Source organism: Belonocnema kinseyi, chromosome 9 (assembly GCF_010883055.1).
Source record: "Belonocnema kinseyi isolate 2016_QV_RU_SX_M_011 chromosome 9, B_treatae_v1, whole genome shotgun sequence".
NCBI classification, from domain to species: Eukaryota; Metazoa; Arthropoda; class Insecta; order Hymenoptera; family Cynipidae; genus Belonocnema; species Belonocnema kinseyi.
In genome coordinates, this window is record NC_046665.1 from 35,364,502 (window position 1) to 35,382,154 (window position 17,653).

General features: G+C 29.8%; 2 protein-coding genes across 10 annotated transcripts in view; both read right to left on the reverse strand.

Annotated features, from left to right (window-relative positions):
* Positions 1-9,229, reverse strand: part of LOC117180282 (endoplasmic reticulum chaperone BiP) — a 26,857-nt gene extending 17,628 nt beyond the window's left edge. Inside the window, exons 1-7 of one of the 3 annotated variants that reach the window (XM_033372686.1) lie at positions 8,427-9,229; positions 8,163-8,226; positions 6,085-6,305; positions 5,510-5,874; positions 3,541-3,688; positions 3,139-3,358; positions 2,643-2,875 (exon numbers count right to left, since the gene is read on the reverse strand). In XM_033372686.1, the coding sequence (XP_033228577.1) occupies positions 2,643-2,875; positions 3,139-3,358; positions 3,541-3,688; positions 5,510-5,631 (723 nt within the window). In that variant the 5' untranslated portion in view covers positions 5,632-5,874; positions 6,085-6,305; positions 8,163-8,226; positions 8,427-9,229. Of the gene's footprint in view, positions 1-2,642; positions 2,876-3,138; positions 3,359-3,540; positions 3,689-5,509; positions 5,875-6,084; positions 6,306-8,162; positions 8,316-8,426 lie in introns of those variants that run through there. The other 2 variants (XM_033372687.1, XM_033372688.1) reach the window with 2 other exon arrangements.
* Positions 9,230-9,855: 626 nt separating this feature from the next.
* Positions 9,856-15,872, reverse strand: LOC117180283 (probable low affinity copper uptake protein 2). 7 transcript variants are annotated; one of them, XM_033372693.1, is made up of 6 exons: positions 15,688-15,872; positions 15,443-15,524; positions 15,117-15,203; positions 14,775-15,043; positions 10,506-10,732; positions 9,856-10,439 (listed from the first exon to the last, which is right to left on the reverse strand). In XM_033372693.1, the coding sequence occupies exons 4-6, from the start codon at positions 15,038-15,040 to the stop codon at positions 10,324-10,326; spliced, it is 609 nt and encodes a 202-aa protein (XP_033228584.1). In that variant the 5' UTR covers positions 15,041-15,043; positions 15,117-15,203; positions 15,443-15,524; positions 15,688-15,872; the 3' UTR covers positions 9,856-10,323. The 7 variants fall into 7 exon arrangements, with proteins under 7 accessions (XP_033228584.1, XP_033228583.1, XP_033228581.1 ...); XM_033372692.1 differs by having other exon boundaries at positions 15,117-15,209; XM_033372690.1 differs by having other exon boundaries at positions 15,443-15,872.
* Positions 15,873-17,653: the final 1,781 nt, after the last annotated feature.

Genomic DNA, 17,653 nt, shown 5'->3' on the forward strand with positions numbered 1-17,653 from the left:
GCGCGAAGCGTATACGGAACTCATTTTTTGTAACGTGGTAACAAGATGAGAATTGAAAGCAAACTGAATGTTAAATCAAAGAGCATGAAAGAGGGAGCTCTTGTTAATATTTTGACACCAAAATCATGTCGATACACCTTACCGACTGCGAGTAAAGCGACCCACGCTTTAACTTGACAGACTGTACATGGCCAAACTATGCATTTGTTTACAAAATTTGTTTGTAAGATAAACAAATAATATCGAATGACAAGTTTGCATCAATACAAATCACGACTAATATAACTTAAAGAGGATGAGAAAGAAAAAAGGTTACTTTCTGTCTATAAATGGTCAAACTGTGCATTTGTTTATAAAATAAACAAATAATATCTATTGTCAATTATTTCTTCGTAAGCATGACTACTTATGTGATTTGAATATTGTTAGAGAGAAACGATTAATTTTCCTCTATAAATGACTAAACTATGCATTTATTTATATAATTAACAAATAATATCAAATGACCCATATTTATCACTAAGTATTGCCAATTATATCATTTAAAGGCACTAAGAAAGAAAAAATATTACTTCCGGACAATAAATGCCTAAACTATGCACTTGTTTATATAATGCGTTTATAAAATACAACAAAATTTCCATGATCAAATATGATCCTGTTAATAAAATCAAGCAATTTCCACTTACAAATATACTTTGCAAGCAAAATTTTCACGATGTTCATATTTCCTTAGTAAAACTTGCTTATAACAATTAGATTCGATATCTTGTTAATTATTTATGTTCTTTAGATACTTGGATATTCATTTTCATCGACAATAGGATTAATTAGTTTATTTATTCAGAGCTAAAAAATAATAATTAAAAAATGTCTCATTTCCGCTCTTAATTTATTTTAATAAAAAATAGATAAGCATATAAAATTGAACAATCTAATCCATAGACAATCTTACGCAACTATTGCTGAACACTTTAAAAAAATTCATATTTTTTGCGCAGTAAGTTTCCCAAGTTGGCAATTTCCGGAAATGAATCCGAGCGCTAAGGTCGTTATGGAATCCTGACGCTCAATTGAGTTTACAAAAAAAAAAAAAACTTGTGATAACAAAAAATTTTAAAAATTGTTTCAAATTATTCTTTATTATTTTTCCACACATTTTGAAATATTCAAAACTTAAAATTTTTCTTTTAAAATAAAACCTGAACTATTAAAAACGTTCCCAGAAATCTTGAAAAAAATATTAAAAACCATCTATTTTTTACGAATTATTCAAAATAAGTTTTTGTACATAATTTAATTTTTCTTATTCCTTTAAAAAGTAAAAAACTTTACATATTACAGTTTATTTCCCATTATTAAACAATCATTAACCATTTTTTTCTCCTATCACTAATGTTTATAACGATATATAAATAAATTTTTTGATGAAGTAGAATTATTTATTTATAAATGTTGATATACAAATTTGATGGTGCAGAAAATTCCCAAATTAAACATTTTACGTAATCAGGTCAAAATATTGCCCCCCCCCCTCCCTTAATAATAGACCGTAACAAAACATGCCTCCGCCCCACGCCCTTTTCAATGCTTCGTAATATGTGAAAGCTTCACAAAATAAATTACTTGCTATTTGTTTTTGCAAATGTATTCAGAAAGAATTCGTTTATTAAATAAGTTTTAAAACTTTGGTATTAATACGGTTTTTATTCGTTGAATTTATTTTATAGGCATTTCAATCAAGAATCCGTACCTAATCACAACATTTCAAACCAAATTTTGAACAATTATGAAATAATAGATTTAATACTTTCACGGTAATTCATTATAATAAATAGAGATGTTTCGTAGTTTTTCATGCGATTGAAACTAGAAACACCTTTTAATTATGAAATAGGGTCGTTGAATGATACACAGCAATTGCAATTTTTCAATTAAAAATTATCTACTCTTTACATTGGTGAAGGAAAATATGGTTTAAATATTTTATTTCGGAGGCAAATAATCACAAAAGAAAAACTAATTTAAATTTTTTAGGCCTTATTTGCTAATTTCCTATTTCCAAAACAAAAAATTCGAAACAGCTAACAGATTTTTTGGTGACTGTATTTGCATATTTAAAAATGAACAGATTTTAGAATGGAATACAAAAATAGAGACCTCACGAAAAATCGTTTCCTTACAGTAGAAATGAATATCTACAGTTACATTTTAAGTTGAAATTAAAGAAAAAATTATTTTTTTTTGCAATGACCCTATTCTAAATTGCATTTAATTTTTACACAAAGAATTACTTTTAGCTTGATAATTATTTTATTTTTACGCTTTTTTACCAATAAAAATCTGAATTCACGACTTCAATTCCTAAATAAAATATAATCATATGATTATGAAAGTTTAAATTTTTGAAAACATTAAAATTCTCTTAATTTATGTAGAAAAATCGTACCAAACTTTCCCTTAAAAATAGTTTTATAGATCAAACATCTTACACTTTGATATTTTTCTACAAACCGGAAATAGATCTTGTAAGAATGCATATGCATTAAAAAGACTTGTTAAACATCTTTAAATTAGCTTTGGAAATTCAGCTTGTTTTTCTCGCACTGTAGAAACTCTTGAGAAGATTCTTAAATACTTACAGCCGCCCTCGAAGCCAGTCCTTTGCTTCCAGGTGGTAATTGATAACATTTTCTGTCCCCAAACTGTGGCGCAGATTGTGCAGCATCTCTGAATGGTCCATAAAATCCAGAGGAGAACTTTACTGCATAAGAGAGGACAGCGACTTTATTATATAAATTCGCGGCACCTAAACTTTCTTTGATAGCTGCTATTCTACCATCCATCATATCTGAAGGAGCTACTACTTGAGCACCTAAATAAAAATTAAAAAATATATTTTAAAATGAATATATGATTTTTAGGAAGCAAAATCTCATGACAAAACTTTTATTTCAATTTCTTGTATTTTTCAGGTATTTAATGCCCCTTTTGAGATGATAATAGTATCAATTTACTTGTAAATTTACCCACATATTATCAAAATGATATTGAAATATTTCCAACAAGAATGTTCTAGATTTTCTTTTCTGATAGTAGTTTCCTGTTTTGGTTTTTGGTTTCATCACGTTTTCTTACCGCTTTTAGCATATGCAAGAGCTACCTCAGCGATTCGTTTGATGCTGGCCTCATTATTTAAAGTACCATCTTTGTTTAAAATTCCGCAATGTCCATGTGTTGTATAAGGACACAGGCACACATCACAGGTAATTATTAAAGCAGGAAACCACTTCCTTAAAAGTGGCAGAGCTCGAATTACTGGATTTTCAGTACTATCAGCACTGCTTCCGATTTCATCCTAAAATAATATAGTTTCATCATAAGTGAAAAGAAATTAAAAATTCCTCAGAAGTTATTTATTCGCGATATAGTAGAACTTGATAAAAAATAAATGTTGCTTAAGAATGAGATAGTGCAATAATATTATGAAAATATTGTTTTTCTTCCAGAGTTGAGGAAGCAGTATCTTTTTTGTGGTACCTTTTTTAAACTATTCGAGACACCAAATAATAAGATAGACTGCAATCCTTTAGACACTAAAGGTTGTAGCATGGATTTGAGTTGATTAATGCCATATCGATATACACCTGGCATACTACTTATAGCTTCTTTGGCATTCGGTTCATCTCTATAACGATACAACATGTATATTATATGAAGAAATTATAATCACAACTGAATAGGGATTAATTTCTCGAAATTCTGTTTCGAACGATTTTATGTAATATAGGATTCTATTTATCGATGCATATTAGAAATAGGTACAAATCATTTCCCTTTTCAATCAAAAAAATTAATCTGAAAAAGTCCTTCAGGAAATCTTTTTCGCAACTGCAGGCTTCCAAGTGCTCTATGGAACTAAAAAACGAATAAAAAAAAGTACCTTTCTAAAGAAAAAAGTATCCTCAAACATAAAAATTAAGTATTAAAAAAGTAGTATTTGAACCAGTTAACAATTACTCCTTAAATGAAGAAGTAGTGTAAAAAAATTAAGCTAAAAAAGAAAAGTTGTTCAAATATTAAGTAAAAAATTTACTTCGCTAGGAGGGGTGGTGAGAGGGGTCAAAAATTTCGTTACGTAATATATGAACAACCCCGTACTATATAAATTTGAGACAACACGTAGTATATTTAGTGAACCTCAAGCGGCATCAGAAAAAAACTTGATAAGTTTTGGAAATCACAAATACATACAAACAGAATAAATGTTAGAAAAACTATTTACAATAATGATTTCCCAAACTTAGGTATCAAATGTTTTGTATGATGAATTTTTACTAACAATAACGCCTCAACTGTATAATAAAATTCTTTCGACATTCCTATAGATTTTGAATCGTTGTTTTTTAAGGAGTCTATTAAGAATACGTTATCGCTTATAGAACGTGAATTCAATCCTTCAATAACGAAAAAAGTAGCAAAAAAGTAGCCTTGTCATTGTAAATATACAAACTGGATAAAGACCATTTTATTTTTCTCCTTCCATAACAAAAATAATTGTTTTTTGGTATTTATACATCTTCAATGTCGAGTTCTTGGGAAATTATATGCTTCTATAATTATATCCAAATTTTATATTTCAAAACATGCCATAGAGAACTTTTTTTTTGCAACGTAAAATTTCATTTTTGATCTTTATCCAGTTTTCATTATTAAAAATGTTTTGTTTTAAATATACCTTTACTTTTTTGAAGCATAACATTTTAGAGCATGACAACATTAATTATGGATTGAAACCTAAATTTGTTCACAATTATGGACGAAAGTTTTTTTTTTTAATATCTAATTTTCGAAACGATTAAATATTAAACGCGTACAAATACAACATAAATAAAATAAAATTTTCACAACATTCCAGGATAAATAATTTTGAATTAAAATACTGATAATTGGAGAATCTCAAATTTAAATCGTTCAAACAAAAAAGGTGCAATTTCCAACTGAAAGCCGTGATAGTTCAGAAATATAAAATTGAATATTAGAATAAAAAACATTAGTAATTTTTTATTGACGACTCACCAATTTAACAAATGCTTTGATCTTAAAATATTACATAATGTTTCCTGAAAATTTATTTTAATATTTTCTGGGCTTACAGATGAAAGCAAGAATAAGTGCTTTGATTATATAAAATACAAATATATAAATAATGTGGGCCTCCTAATGCAGAGAAAGATTTTATGAAAATTTACAACTGAATTCAAATTTACGTTACGTACAATTCATACAAAAATAATGTTATTCTGAGCCACGGCAGATTTGAAATTAAGTTTCATTTCGATAACCAATATACATATTTTCAATTAAAAAAAGAAAGTCATTCCTAGAAAATTAAATGTTATTAATTAACCTTTTATGTGATGCAGAATAAATGACAAATTACTGCATAATATTAAATACTATTACATTAAAATTGAGAAAAAAATTTATTTAGTAAGGTTATACTCACAAAATAAAAATCGGATACATCAAATTCTTTGGTGTTATTTCCACATTTGGAGATTGCCATTGTCGCAATAATGGATGAAAATATCCACTATGTAGAATATGTTTTGTTTCAACTTGTGACATTTTTAAACAAGATAAAAAATTACAAGTCAGGTATATAGTCAGCTGTTTTTTGAGAAGCTCGATCCTCGATGCTCCATTCTTATTGGAGAAGCTCCAACCTTTCCATTACACTTTCCATTTTCCAATGCCACGTGAGGTGGCGCGAATTTTCAAAGATGAACCGAACCATTAAACTTCATTTCAAAAGTTGACTTTTACGTTTTACAAACGTTATTCAAAGTTTTAAATAGCTCTTTTCATGCACTATAAAATAATCGTATTTATTTTTTTTTCCAAAAAAGTTTAGCCTCCATTTATGAAAATTAAAGATTAAAATAGATTTTTTACAAACTCCGACATTGATTTTTATAAATTGGTCTTTAAAAAAGTGTTAAACAGTAGAATCGCTTCTGATTTAATAAAAAAGAAAGATGTGCACTCTTTAAATTTAATTTCTGCTTAATGATATAATACCATCATACATTGCTGCATCCTCCCTGTCTTCTCAATTTTCAAAAGAATGCGTTTTATCGCCCTATTATTTTGCAAAGTTCCAGCATCTTCGTTCAGCTCTACGATTTACGCCCTCATGATTTCCTCCTGTTCTTCGGGCGTTAATTATTCCAGTAATAACTCATCCGACTGAAATAAATGTTCGTCCTCATCGATTCCCCTAGCCGCAATCACCGTATGTTCTGTAAATATAAATGGATTATTATAGTACTATAAAAATTAATTTCATAATAATAAAGTATGTATTTTAATGTAAAAGTTTTAATTTTTTCTCTGGATCTTTTTGCAAATCTGCGATATTTTTAGAAATATGTGACACAACAAAATCAACGGATTTTACGTTAATAATTTATTTTAAACATAATTAATAAAGATAACATATTTAATTCAATGCGAAACACTTTAAATTCCTAAGAGTTCAATTCGGAATATATTGTGTTTTAAAATAAATAATTAAATTTTCAATAAAAAAACATTTCCTACCCAAAGGGATGAATTTTTAACAAAACAATTATCCACTGAACAGTTGCTTTAACAACCAAATAGATGAACTTTCTAGTAAAAGAGACGAGTTTTACATAAAATAGTTAAAGATTTTAACAAATAGTCCAGTTTTTAAGCCAAAAAGACGAACCTTTTCAAAGACAGTTAAATTTTTAATATAAAAGTTACTTTTCAACCGAGGAAGATCAACTTTTGACTGAAAAGGATAACTTTTCTACCATAAAAGATGAATTTTCAATCCAAAAAGATGAATTTCTAACAAAAATGTTGAATTTTCGACCAAAAATGTTGACTTTAATAAGTCAATTTTCCAAAAATAATTAGATTTGAAAAAATTGAATTTCTAATCAAATAGTTGAAATCAAATCAAATTGCAGAATTTTCAAGAAAAATTTTAAACTTTCATCAAATATTTGAATTTTCAAGAGAAAGACAAATTTTTTGGAATATACAGTTAAATTTGCATCAGAAAAGTTCATTCTCAACTTAGAAAGATAAATTTTTAACCATAAAGATGAATTTTCAAAAGGAAGATTAAAGTTTTTAAGTTAAAAAGCTAAATGTTTTAAAAATAGTGAACTTTTAAATCGGAAAGACTAATTTTTAACCGAAAAGATCATTTTCAATCAAAAGAGGTATTTTTAAAAGACTTTTAGTCTTTATAATTTTGTTAACTAATTTATATGCCGTAAAAGACTATTAACTAAAATAGCAAAAGGAATCTAGTAGACCTGCGCATAATTTCTTTTAATCTTTCGATAATTTACCAATTTCAAAAATCGTGTAAAATATGGCAGCTTAACCCAAAAAAAGTCTGTCTCATACAAAAAGAAGGAAACCGACTCAATATAACCTTGCTTGATATGGTCATTGCATTACATGGCAGATTCGAAGCTGCTTGAGAAAATAACCAATTCACATAGTCGCAAACCGATTCAATTTTAACTTGCTGAATCTGCAAATGACAGACATGCAATTCACATAGTCATCGTTTCAAAGGATTCTTTTTTCCTGGGAAGATAGTTGAATTCTCAACAAAAAAGTTGAATCTTCACTAAATGAGAATAATGTTCTACTAAAAAGACAACTTTTTAACTAAACATTTGAAATTATTACGAAATAGCCGAATGTTTTACCAAAATGTTGAAATTTCAACAAACAAGATTAATTTTTTACTCAAAAAGACGACTTTTCAACAAAATACATGAATTTTCAAAGAAAAAGTTTAACTTTCTACAAAAAAAGTTCATTATTCATTTTCAACCAAATATGAAACGAATTTTCATCAAAAAAGTTAATTTTGTAACCAAAGAGATGGACCTTCAACTAGAAAAATGAACTTTTAACACAGCAGTTAAATTTTCGATAAACAATATGAGTTTTTAACAATATATTTGCATTTTTAACAAAGTAATGAAACTTTCAATCAAATGATAAAATTTTTAACAAAAACAAAAAAAATGAATTTCGAACCAAAAACATAATACTTGCCTTTTCGAAAAAATAAATGAGCTTTTACGAAAAATCATACGTACATAATTTGTTAACAGTACAGTCAGGCCACTTTTTCTGTTAGGACTACACCACTGCTGTAGAGAGCTGCATACACAAATTGTTGTAAATATTTAACTTTTTAAAAAGTTGATATTATAACTTTGGGAAAAGATGAAAACAATCTCTTCCATTTTATTAACAAAGTAAAAGAACGGGCACGATAAAATTTAATATCTCTGTGGTTAACCCTATTCATTATAAAATATGTATTTCATTTTAAATTTGTATAAAAATAAAACATTTACCGGTGCAGCTGTTAAACCGTAAGCTGTTTACTATAGAAATAAATAGCCCTTCTGAGAATTTGCTCCGCGCCGCTGGTAGGTGTAACAGGTGCTGCGCGGGGTCTGCGGTTGACACTCAGGCAAACACTCACGCGTGAACAAACAAAAGTGGAACGGGCTATAATGAGTTAGTTCCCACCCACCGTCAGCCCCAAAATCGTCTCTGTAGAAGAGTTTCATTGTAATATGCGTATGAGACGTACCTGCAGCTTGCAATATTGCTGCACTATAATAACATATTATGCGACCAGCGCTCGCCAACAACTCGTACTGAAAACATACACAAGTCCAAAAAGCCCCTCTCTCCATTGGCGCATACGATATTTTTTACAAAAAATTGATGATTTCAAACATTTCTCGAATCGAAATCATGATTTTAGCCCATATTAGATTTCGAATAAAGAAAGCATGATTTACAGTGATTTTAAGAGTAATTTATGGTAACTTAGCATAAACTGCCCAAAATTCTATTTAAAAATGTCTACAAATTTTTAGAAAATTTCGGTCATTTGTAGTAATTTAACCTTACAGCTCTTACTGTGAGTGGGCTGATCATCGTAAAATGCGAGATCATAGATGTATATAATTTTCATTATTTCTCTTTGACCTCACTTTTTACAAGCTAGGGAGTAAAACGTAGAGCTTTAGCCCCGCTTCATAGGCGTCGAAAAGGTCTGAAATCATGCATGTGTCATAAAAAATTCGTTGTCATTTCCCAAAATATGATGCTTTACATTTTTGTCGGATCTTGAAATATTCGTAAAGTTTTTGAAGTCCGCGTTGCTAATACTTATAAAATATTTGGATTTGAACATGAGCCGAATACTTTCAAATTTTAGGTACTGTATCACTTATTCAATAATGCCCCTTATATAAAATATATCTTTTATTCTCTCAATATATTAATATTCATTTAACGTCAACAATCTAGTAAATAAATCTGATATGCAAATACAGTTTATAGTACACTTAATATTCTTTATCAAAATGGACTATACCATATATCCTTTGCGCAGTAAGAAATTCAATTGGCGTATATATATACATATGTACATGACAATATACTGCCGCGCAAATAAGAAACACAGTATCTGCATTTTTTATGAATTCAAGCTAAAGCGTAAAATGTCATTTTCATTTATGCGCAGACGTGCTTAGACATTTTTACTCGTATCTCGAGAACCCGTGAAGATTTTTTCGAAGTTTTATTGGCCTAAATTAAAGATAAGACTCCAAAGACTAAGGGGAATGAATGTAAGATTTTTTCTACAACTTTTCTAGGTCATGCCACTTCTCACGCATTACTTTCTCTTCAAAAGGTCAAAAATAATTCTATTAGGGCTCAATTGACGCATAATTTGACAAGGTTTCTAACGGGGGTTTTTTTTTAAATTTCTCGCTCTATTTTTAGAGTAATCGCGTTTCAAAGTCAGCAATGCTTTTTAATAATACTTTCGCTGATCGTAGCGATAATTTTCCTATGATAGTGTAAATATTTTTGTTTTTTTTTTCGTGAATATATAAACTTACTTATCCATCGGAGGGAACAGTTAAATTTTTATAAGAAAACAATAAAAAAGGACAAGATTGTTAGCTTAGAAACTCAAGACTAGGGGAAGCGCCCCCCCCCCCCTGCATCCATCGAATGGAAGCCACTGGTAAATAAAAATAATGTAAAAATACGTTTAAATATAAAAAATTGTATTATAATATTGATATGGTGTTCTTTGTTTGCACGGCAGTGTAGTTAAAAATATTTTAAATCTCAAAATTAATATATCTTAAAATGAACGTAAAGCTTCTCGAGAATTCACTGAAGTACGTAATATCAAAATCAGTCTTTTTTACTCCTTGTGCTTTAATGAATTGCGTCACTGGGGGCATGAACCTCGACATTAGTTTCTATTGACGTTGCTGACTCATCCGCTACTGTTGAAACAGTAGATTCTCTTATTTCTGAAGTAATTAATGCATCTGAAAAAAGTTAACTAAAAAAATAAGACAATTTTAATTTAAATAAAATATTTAGTTTATAATCACCTGCACATTGATCAGTACATTTAATTTTTAGACCCTTTGCTTGAAATTGTGCTATGTTTGACTCAACGAGGGATGGACCAAATATCCAATAACCGAAACAACTTCCCAGGGCAATGGCAATGCTTATGTAACCATTGTACGTCATTATTGCCAACATTAGTAAATAGCCAAGTAAAGTGTGAAAAGACCAGTGGCAAACTTCCAACAACCACTTGCTCCAACTTTCACTATGCAAATAAAAAAATAGTAATATTTTAAATATTGCAATGACCTTGAGTTATCTAATACATGCATTTCATCTTCATTTTTTCAAATGTAATAAATCTTGTAACTTTAATCAAAAACGATGATTCAAACCTCTGATAAACTACTGTCATAAATTCAACGAATATTCTCTTTTTGTCTTCATCTGATTTCATTAAAAATTGAGAAAAGACTATTTCTTAACTATCATGGCTATCAAACGGAAACTGTACAATTTTATTTGAACAGTTTTCAAATTAAAATTTGATAATCATCTGTAATAGAGTTTTTATGTTAAAAAAGATTTTTAAGCTTGAATTTAAAGATTTTAGTTTGAAAATTTTAACTGAAATTGTTGCAAATATTTGATTCAGAAGTTGTCCAGTTTAACTTTGTTAAATTTTAAATAACTCAATCTTCAATGCCTTGACTTTGAAATTACATAATTTTTATTTATTTTTGTTTAAATTTGAAATTGTCTCGTATTCATTGCTTCTCTTTAAGATTAAGTAATTTATAAAATGTTGGAAAGATACTTTCCAGATTTCAATGTATTATATTAGAATGATTTAAATTTAAAACATTCAATGTATAACTTTATTTTGAAAATAAAATGTTTAATTTAACCCCTAGAAACATGACTGAAAAGCATAAATATTTTTAAAGCCCCCTATTTCTGTCCAAATTTCAGCAAAATCTCAAAAACCGTTTTTTCAATTTTCCTCATTTTCTAGTGGATTTAGATAGCTAAAGCTTTTTAACGTAGTGTGCTTGCATATGTTTTATTTATACCTAAAGTTTGAAACAAATCGTTATACTGGTGTTTTAAGTAATTAAAAAGATCCACGGTCAAAAGCGACCCAGCAATGGCCACTCTCCAAAAGTTAAAAATTATGCAAATATAACATTTTTGAATCCAGTCCTAAGAATTGAATACAGTTAAGTCTTCCTTATTTCAAGTCCTCCGTACACGTATATTTCAAATTACGCAGTTCCGTCAACTCCCACCACAATCCCCATAAGTTCTCATCCGCGACAATGGCTGACCAATGAAAAAAGAGGCCCGAAGATCGGGAAGTTTGAAGTATTTTAGCATGACCTCAGGGGAATGCAGACTTTTCTGAGAACATTTTCTACACGTAAAGTAACTCATAAATTAACGAATAGTAATATTTTTCAAGTGTAGAATGTAGCTTCTCAGTTATGTTCCATTCTTTTGTCGATTGACGACCTCCCTTCATTAAATGTCTCATAGATACATATAGAACTTCTATAAGTATCTAATTGTTCCCAATGGTTTTTATTGGTAGTGCCACTTAAAGAAAATTTGGCAGATAGAAAATCTACAAGTATCTATATGGACTTCCTTTTGATGTATTCTAAATGGATTTCCTATTAGAATTTGAGATGGTTTCTGAATGAAATTCCAAGAGCGTCCCTTTTGTTATAAGTATTTATATGGATATCCATACAGGATTTTCCTGCCGACACACTAAGTCCCGAGGCATCTATACGGTTTTATATGTATTCTTGTAACAAGTCATCTATACGAAATTGCAACTAGGATTAGAAGTGCTTTCTGTATAGATTGTAAAAGTGGGACTTTTCTGACGGCGCGCTAAGTACCTACTTCTATATCGATCCTCCCAAGACGTACTCTATGTATAAAACTGCAAAAAAATAACTTTATGTGATTTTTATGTGGATGCGTGAGGTTTCTATATGGATTGGAGTGAAAGTAATGTTTCTGTCAGATGTCCCTCCATCATTTTCAAAGGGCGGGAAGTGTGAGTTCGGCAATGTAGAGAACAAAAGAGAATTAAGAGACTTTAAGAAAATAAAAAGTTTTCTCTAGAATTCCTTATTTTTTGCTGGAAAATGAAATTTATAAACTTTTTTAAATATTGTGATAGAAAAATCGAGAAGATCAAAAGGACATTTTTCCATCAGAAAATTTCAAAAGTGTCGCGAAACGTAACAGCGTCATGACTAGATATTTCAAGTTGTGACGTTGTTGTCAATATGTCAGCAAGCTGAGGGCCAAGCAATAATATCAATGCCATCGAGTAAAAATGAAGTTTTTTAATTAATTGGAAAAAATTATTTTTTACAATAAGTGTATTTTTATATTATTTTTCAAAGTCTATTCAAGTAAAAACGAAACTCGTAAAAAAAAGCAATCGGTTTTATTTAAAAATCGAATATATTTTGAAAAATATAAAATATTCTCTGAATACACTTATGGTGAAAAATCCTTTTTTTCCAACCCCCCTTGAAAATGCGCTATTACATCCACGTGAAGCAGGCGTAATTTGGCCACTTCCAGCCAAGCGGCCTTCTCACATGCACACTTTGCCGCCGGGCCAACATGAAACTTTACGCCCGCTACATAAAAAACTTTACGCCCGCTATACAAGCACTGAACCATGCAAGTGGGACGCCCGGCAGAAGTGGTAATATTACATCATGTAAATTGAAATTCTTTTTTTTAACCCTTTCATCATAAAATATTTACAAACGGGAAAGGGGAAACAGAGAAAATGTTAAAGGGGAAAAATGAAAGGGGAAAGAGAAGAGTAGGAAAGGGGAAAGGGAAAAATAGGGAAAAGAACAAGGGTAAAGGGAAACGGTTCCCTTCCCCTTTCTAATTTTCCCCTTGTATTTTCTTTCCCCTTTCCCAATCCCCTTCAACGTTTTCCCTTCCTATTTCCTTCTCCATATTCCTCTTTACTGTTTCCGCCTTCCCTTTCCAATATTTCCTCTTTCCCCCTGTCTTCATTTCCCCGTTCTCGTTACCCTTTTTCCTATTTTCCACTTTCCCCTTTTATTTTTCCATTTTCTCATTTCCGTATAGAAACCACCTCAGTGGCTATTATTAATGCCATATAAAATCACATAGACACAGAAGTTTATGAGAATCAATGAGGCATTCCCAAAAAAGAAATAAATAGACCAACAGAAGCATACAGAAACCACCTCAGTGGCTGTTGATAATTCCATATAGATTCTTATAGAAGTACGAGTTCTATAGGCTTCTATATGCAATAAACCTTGACAATAAAAGGCAATACTTTGCGTATTGTGCTTTCTTCTATATGGTTCTATAAGTTCTCTTATGGAGGGAAGTAGACTGTGTCATATTTTTCAGAATCACTTTTGGACTTTGCAACTTTCTAAGAATTTTATCATTTGAATCATTCAATAATGCATCTCCAAATTAACCAATCTTATGCGAAAGAAATCTAAATCGAGATTCTTTAGTCTCACATTGTTTCATGATATGAAGGGAAGTTCAAAATCCTATCAAACTAACAATTAAAAACATTTATGATCAGAAAATAAATTCACTGCGATTTTCCGGCCCAGAAATCCCTTTGAACAGGAATTAAAATTTAAGCACAAGGAATAAATGATAAAAAAAATATAAAAAATGTAATTCTTTAAAATAACAAATCACCTACCAATTAAAAGTTTTTTGAATTCAATATTACGCAAGATTCAAATTCCAACTACTTGTCTAACTACTCCAATTACTACTACAACTACTCATAATTAATCAAGAGTAAATATGAAATGCTTAACATTTGTTAATAGTGAGAGTACTCTTCTTTTTTTTTTAAGGCGAATGTCGCCTACCCAGGAAGCATCAAGTGATTGACATGCCTCATTCTTAATTACTTTTTAGTCTCTCAATCATCAATAAATTGCACCGCATTGCAGATTACTTATCATACTTGGGCACTTTTTCAGACTTCGAATTTAAAAAGTTTTAATTTGAAATTGGTTTACTTTAGATCAGCTATATTTATTTATCTTAATTCAGATAAATTTGAAGTATCATCACATAATATTCAGTTAATATGAACATAAATCATGATTGCCAACATAAATATACAAAGATAACATCGGTCATGTGAATATAAAAATGTTCCTTAGTCTTAGACTGAATAAAAGTCTTCTTAGTTGATCATACTTAGTTTTACCTTCTGAAATAGAATAAAATAATAGTAAAATAAATATTTATACCAGCGACATGAAGTAAAGGGCTTGAAGGACCTCGGGTAAATTCTAAAAAGTAAGGAAGAATTTTCCGAAGTTCTTTGGCCGTCCGGAAGAATAGAAGCCATTGACAATTGCCTCAACTTTATTTGCGCAATTTTCATGCCTTCGTAGAGAACTGCTAAGGCAGCCAAGCCAAAACAGGTTGCGACTAATCCCACGGTAGTGCTTACATTGTATCCCGAAAATAAAAACGACTCCAAGTCAATACCCAACCAGTACCACATATGCATAATCTGTAAAAAATAATATATTTAACTACATTAAAAGAACTGTTCATTCTCAGCTCTGCAAGAAATAAATACTAACTTTCACTGAAGTATTGCCTTATCAGCTTCGGAGACAAAGAAAAATTCAACAGATACTGATAACAGCTTGCGTGATAATATCATTCATCTGTAACTGCCATAACAAAAGCCTACTTTGAACAATTATCTTTTTATTCAACTGGTTAAAAATCTCTCACTCTCTACATATTCTATTTCTAAACATAAAATTGGGAGGGAATTGAGACCCGGTCGGGGGGAACTTTATTATATTTGTAATTTATAGATATAGCGCGAAGCGAAAATTACATAATGACCAAGTTTCTTTTTGTTGAACTACGATAATTGATAATCTTTTAAATAAATTACCTGATAGAAGTTACTGGATCCCATTAATTTATGTATATGGCATTTAATAGTGACTTACTTTCCTTAAACATGTCACTTGCAACTAGAACAAACGACAATTTTTATCAACTGTCAATAGTCAATTAGAAACTTTTCTAACCTCAAATAGTTAGGTCATTATTTTTTTAGGAAATCAGTATTTTGCATTTTAGGAGCAATAAACTTAACGTCTTCTTTTAAGCTCAAGAAATACTTTTTAAGATTACAGTATTTTTCAAATGGTAAGCCTCCGCAAATCCTTTTATCGATCAATAATTATTATACACTTTTACAATTTCACAACACTGACAGACTTTTTAAAACTATTTTCTTTCCTTTCCACCATGCATTCGTTACGTTTAGGGTACTGTCACATATCTGCCTGTCTGTCGGGTGCAGACAGACAGCTGCCCGAGACCGTTCACTCACACTTTGGTTTTTCCTTCTGTGGAAAATCTTAAAATGGCGCGGGAATTTTAAATATTACTAAATTTTGTAATGAAATAAACCAAGTTTTTATGGTTAAAATTGACAATTATGATAATGAGTTTCATTTTTCTAATATAATGTAAAAATAAGAGATAAAATAGCCAGCCCTGAAATGAGTATTTCAGAAATTGTCAAGCTTGTACAAAAAAGTCGTTTTGTCAGTCGTAGTGTTTTTTATTTTTATACGGTGTTGATGTCCTGTGTCGCGCAATCAAAGAAAATATTTTTATGTAAGTGTAATAAATAAGTTTTTCTGCTCTTGTGCAATGTACATATTGTTTTTAAGGTGAAATTTCAAATACGTACAGGAACCGTCAGCTTACAGCAAACTAACCTGCAAAATGCAATGTATATACATACATCTTGGTTTCAGGATTAGAAGAAACAAAGTTCTGTATTATAATACAAAGTAATCCCAAAAAAATATATATATATATATTTTTTAGATCGCAAACACGGATTACTCATACAAAGGCGTAAGATATTCAATATTTTCCCCATTCCTCTAACTTACTCATTCGAGTACTGTAAAAATATTTCCGTACATTATCCATTCTATTCCATTAATTTTGCACAAAGTTGACGATTCCTATACGAATTTGAAATTTCACCTTTAAAAAAATATTTACTTTGTACAAGAGCATAAAAACTGATTTATTTCACTTACAGCAATATATTTTCTTTGATTGCGCGACACAGGACATCAACACCAGATAAGAATAAAAAAAACACTACGACTGACAAAATGACTTTTTTGGAAACACTTAACAATTTCTGAAATACTCAATTCAGGGCTGAGTATTTTATCTCTTATTTTTACATTATATTGGAAAAATTTAACTCATTACCATAATTGTCAATTTTAAACATAAAAACTTGGTTTATTTCAGTTTAAAATGTTAAAGTATTTTAAATTCCCGCGAGATTTTAACATTTTCCACAGACGGAAAAGCCAAGGTGTGAACGGTCTCGGGCAGCTGTCTGCCTGCACCGGGTAGGCAGGCAGAGGTGTAACAGTACCCTTAGAATCCTTGAGATTTTCTTTCTTTCTAGAGTTCTTAAATTCCCGAGAATTTAAGCTCAGGTTATATAACCGAGAATATGAGAGAATTTAAAAGAATTTAACAGAATTGAAGAATTTATGATTTTTAACAATATTTTTATTGTTCAGGTTATATCAGCGGTTGAATAGAAATTATTTTATAGCTCAGGCATAGGTTAAAAAAAATGGTTAGAAAAAGAAGAATATTAATTTATATGCTTATTGTTTGGTAACGAAGATAAATTAAACTGAAAGAGCAGATTTTGACGTTTTCAGACATTACCCAGTAATATAATTATCCTTTGCCAAACTATTGTTATATTTATTTTAAAATAAGTTATTAAAATTCAGTGAACGACACCGGTATTGATTTTGAATTTACAAGAAATTATAAATTTATTTTTAAGAAAAATTATGCAATTTAGTTACTTTAGACATAAGGAACATCATTTTGTATAATTATGGGTGTTTTTAAAACAAAAGACGAAGTTTTTGTCGAAAAGGAATACCTTCGATATTATTTGGTTATGTTTATTTCATCAGTTTACGAATTTATCAAATTTATTCTGGGGTGTCGTTGATTGATTTTTGAGGTTCAGAAATCCAAAATCAATTAAAAACATATTGAACATGAAAGACTCTTGAAAGGCGATGTCATAGAA

Excerpts from the sequence above, each read along its gene's own strand:
- LOC117180283 (XM_033372693.1), bottom strand. The coding sequence starts at position 15,040 with ATGCATATGTGGTACTGGTTGGGTATTGACTTGGAGTCGTTTTTATTT. Across the intron at positions 10,733-14,774 it reads CCCTTTACTTCATGTCGCTG|TGAAAGTTGGAGCAAGTGGT; the intron begins GTATAAATATTT and ends TTATTTGCATAG. Across the intron at positions 10,440-10,505 it reads ATGTACTGATCAATGTGCAG|ATGCATTAATTACTTCAGAA; the intron begins GTGATTATAAAC and ends AACTTTTTTCAG.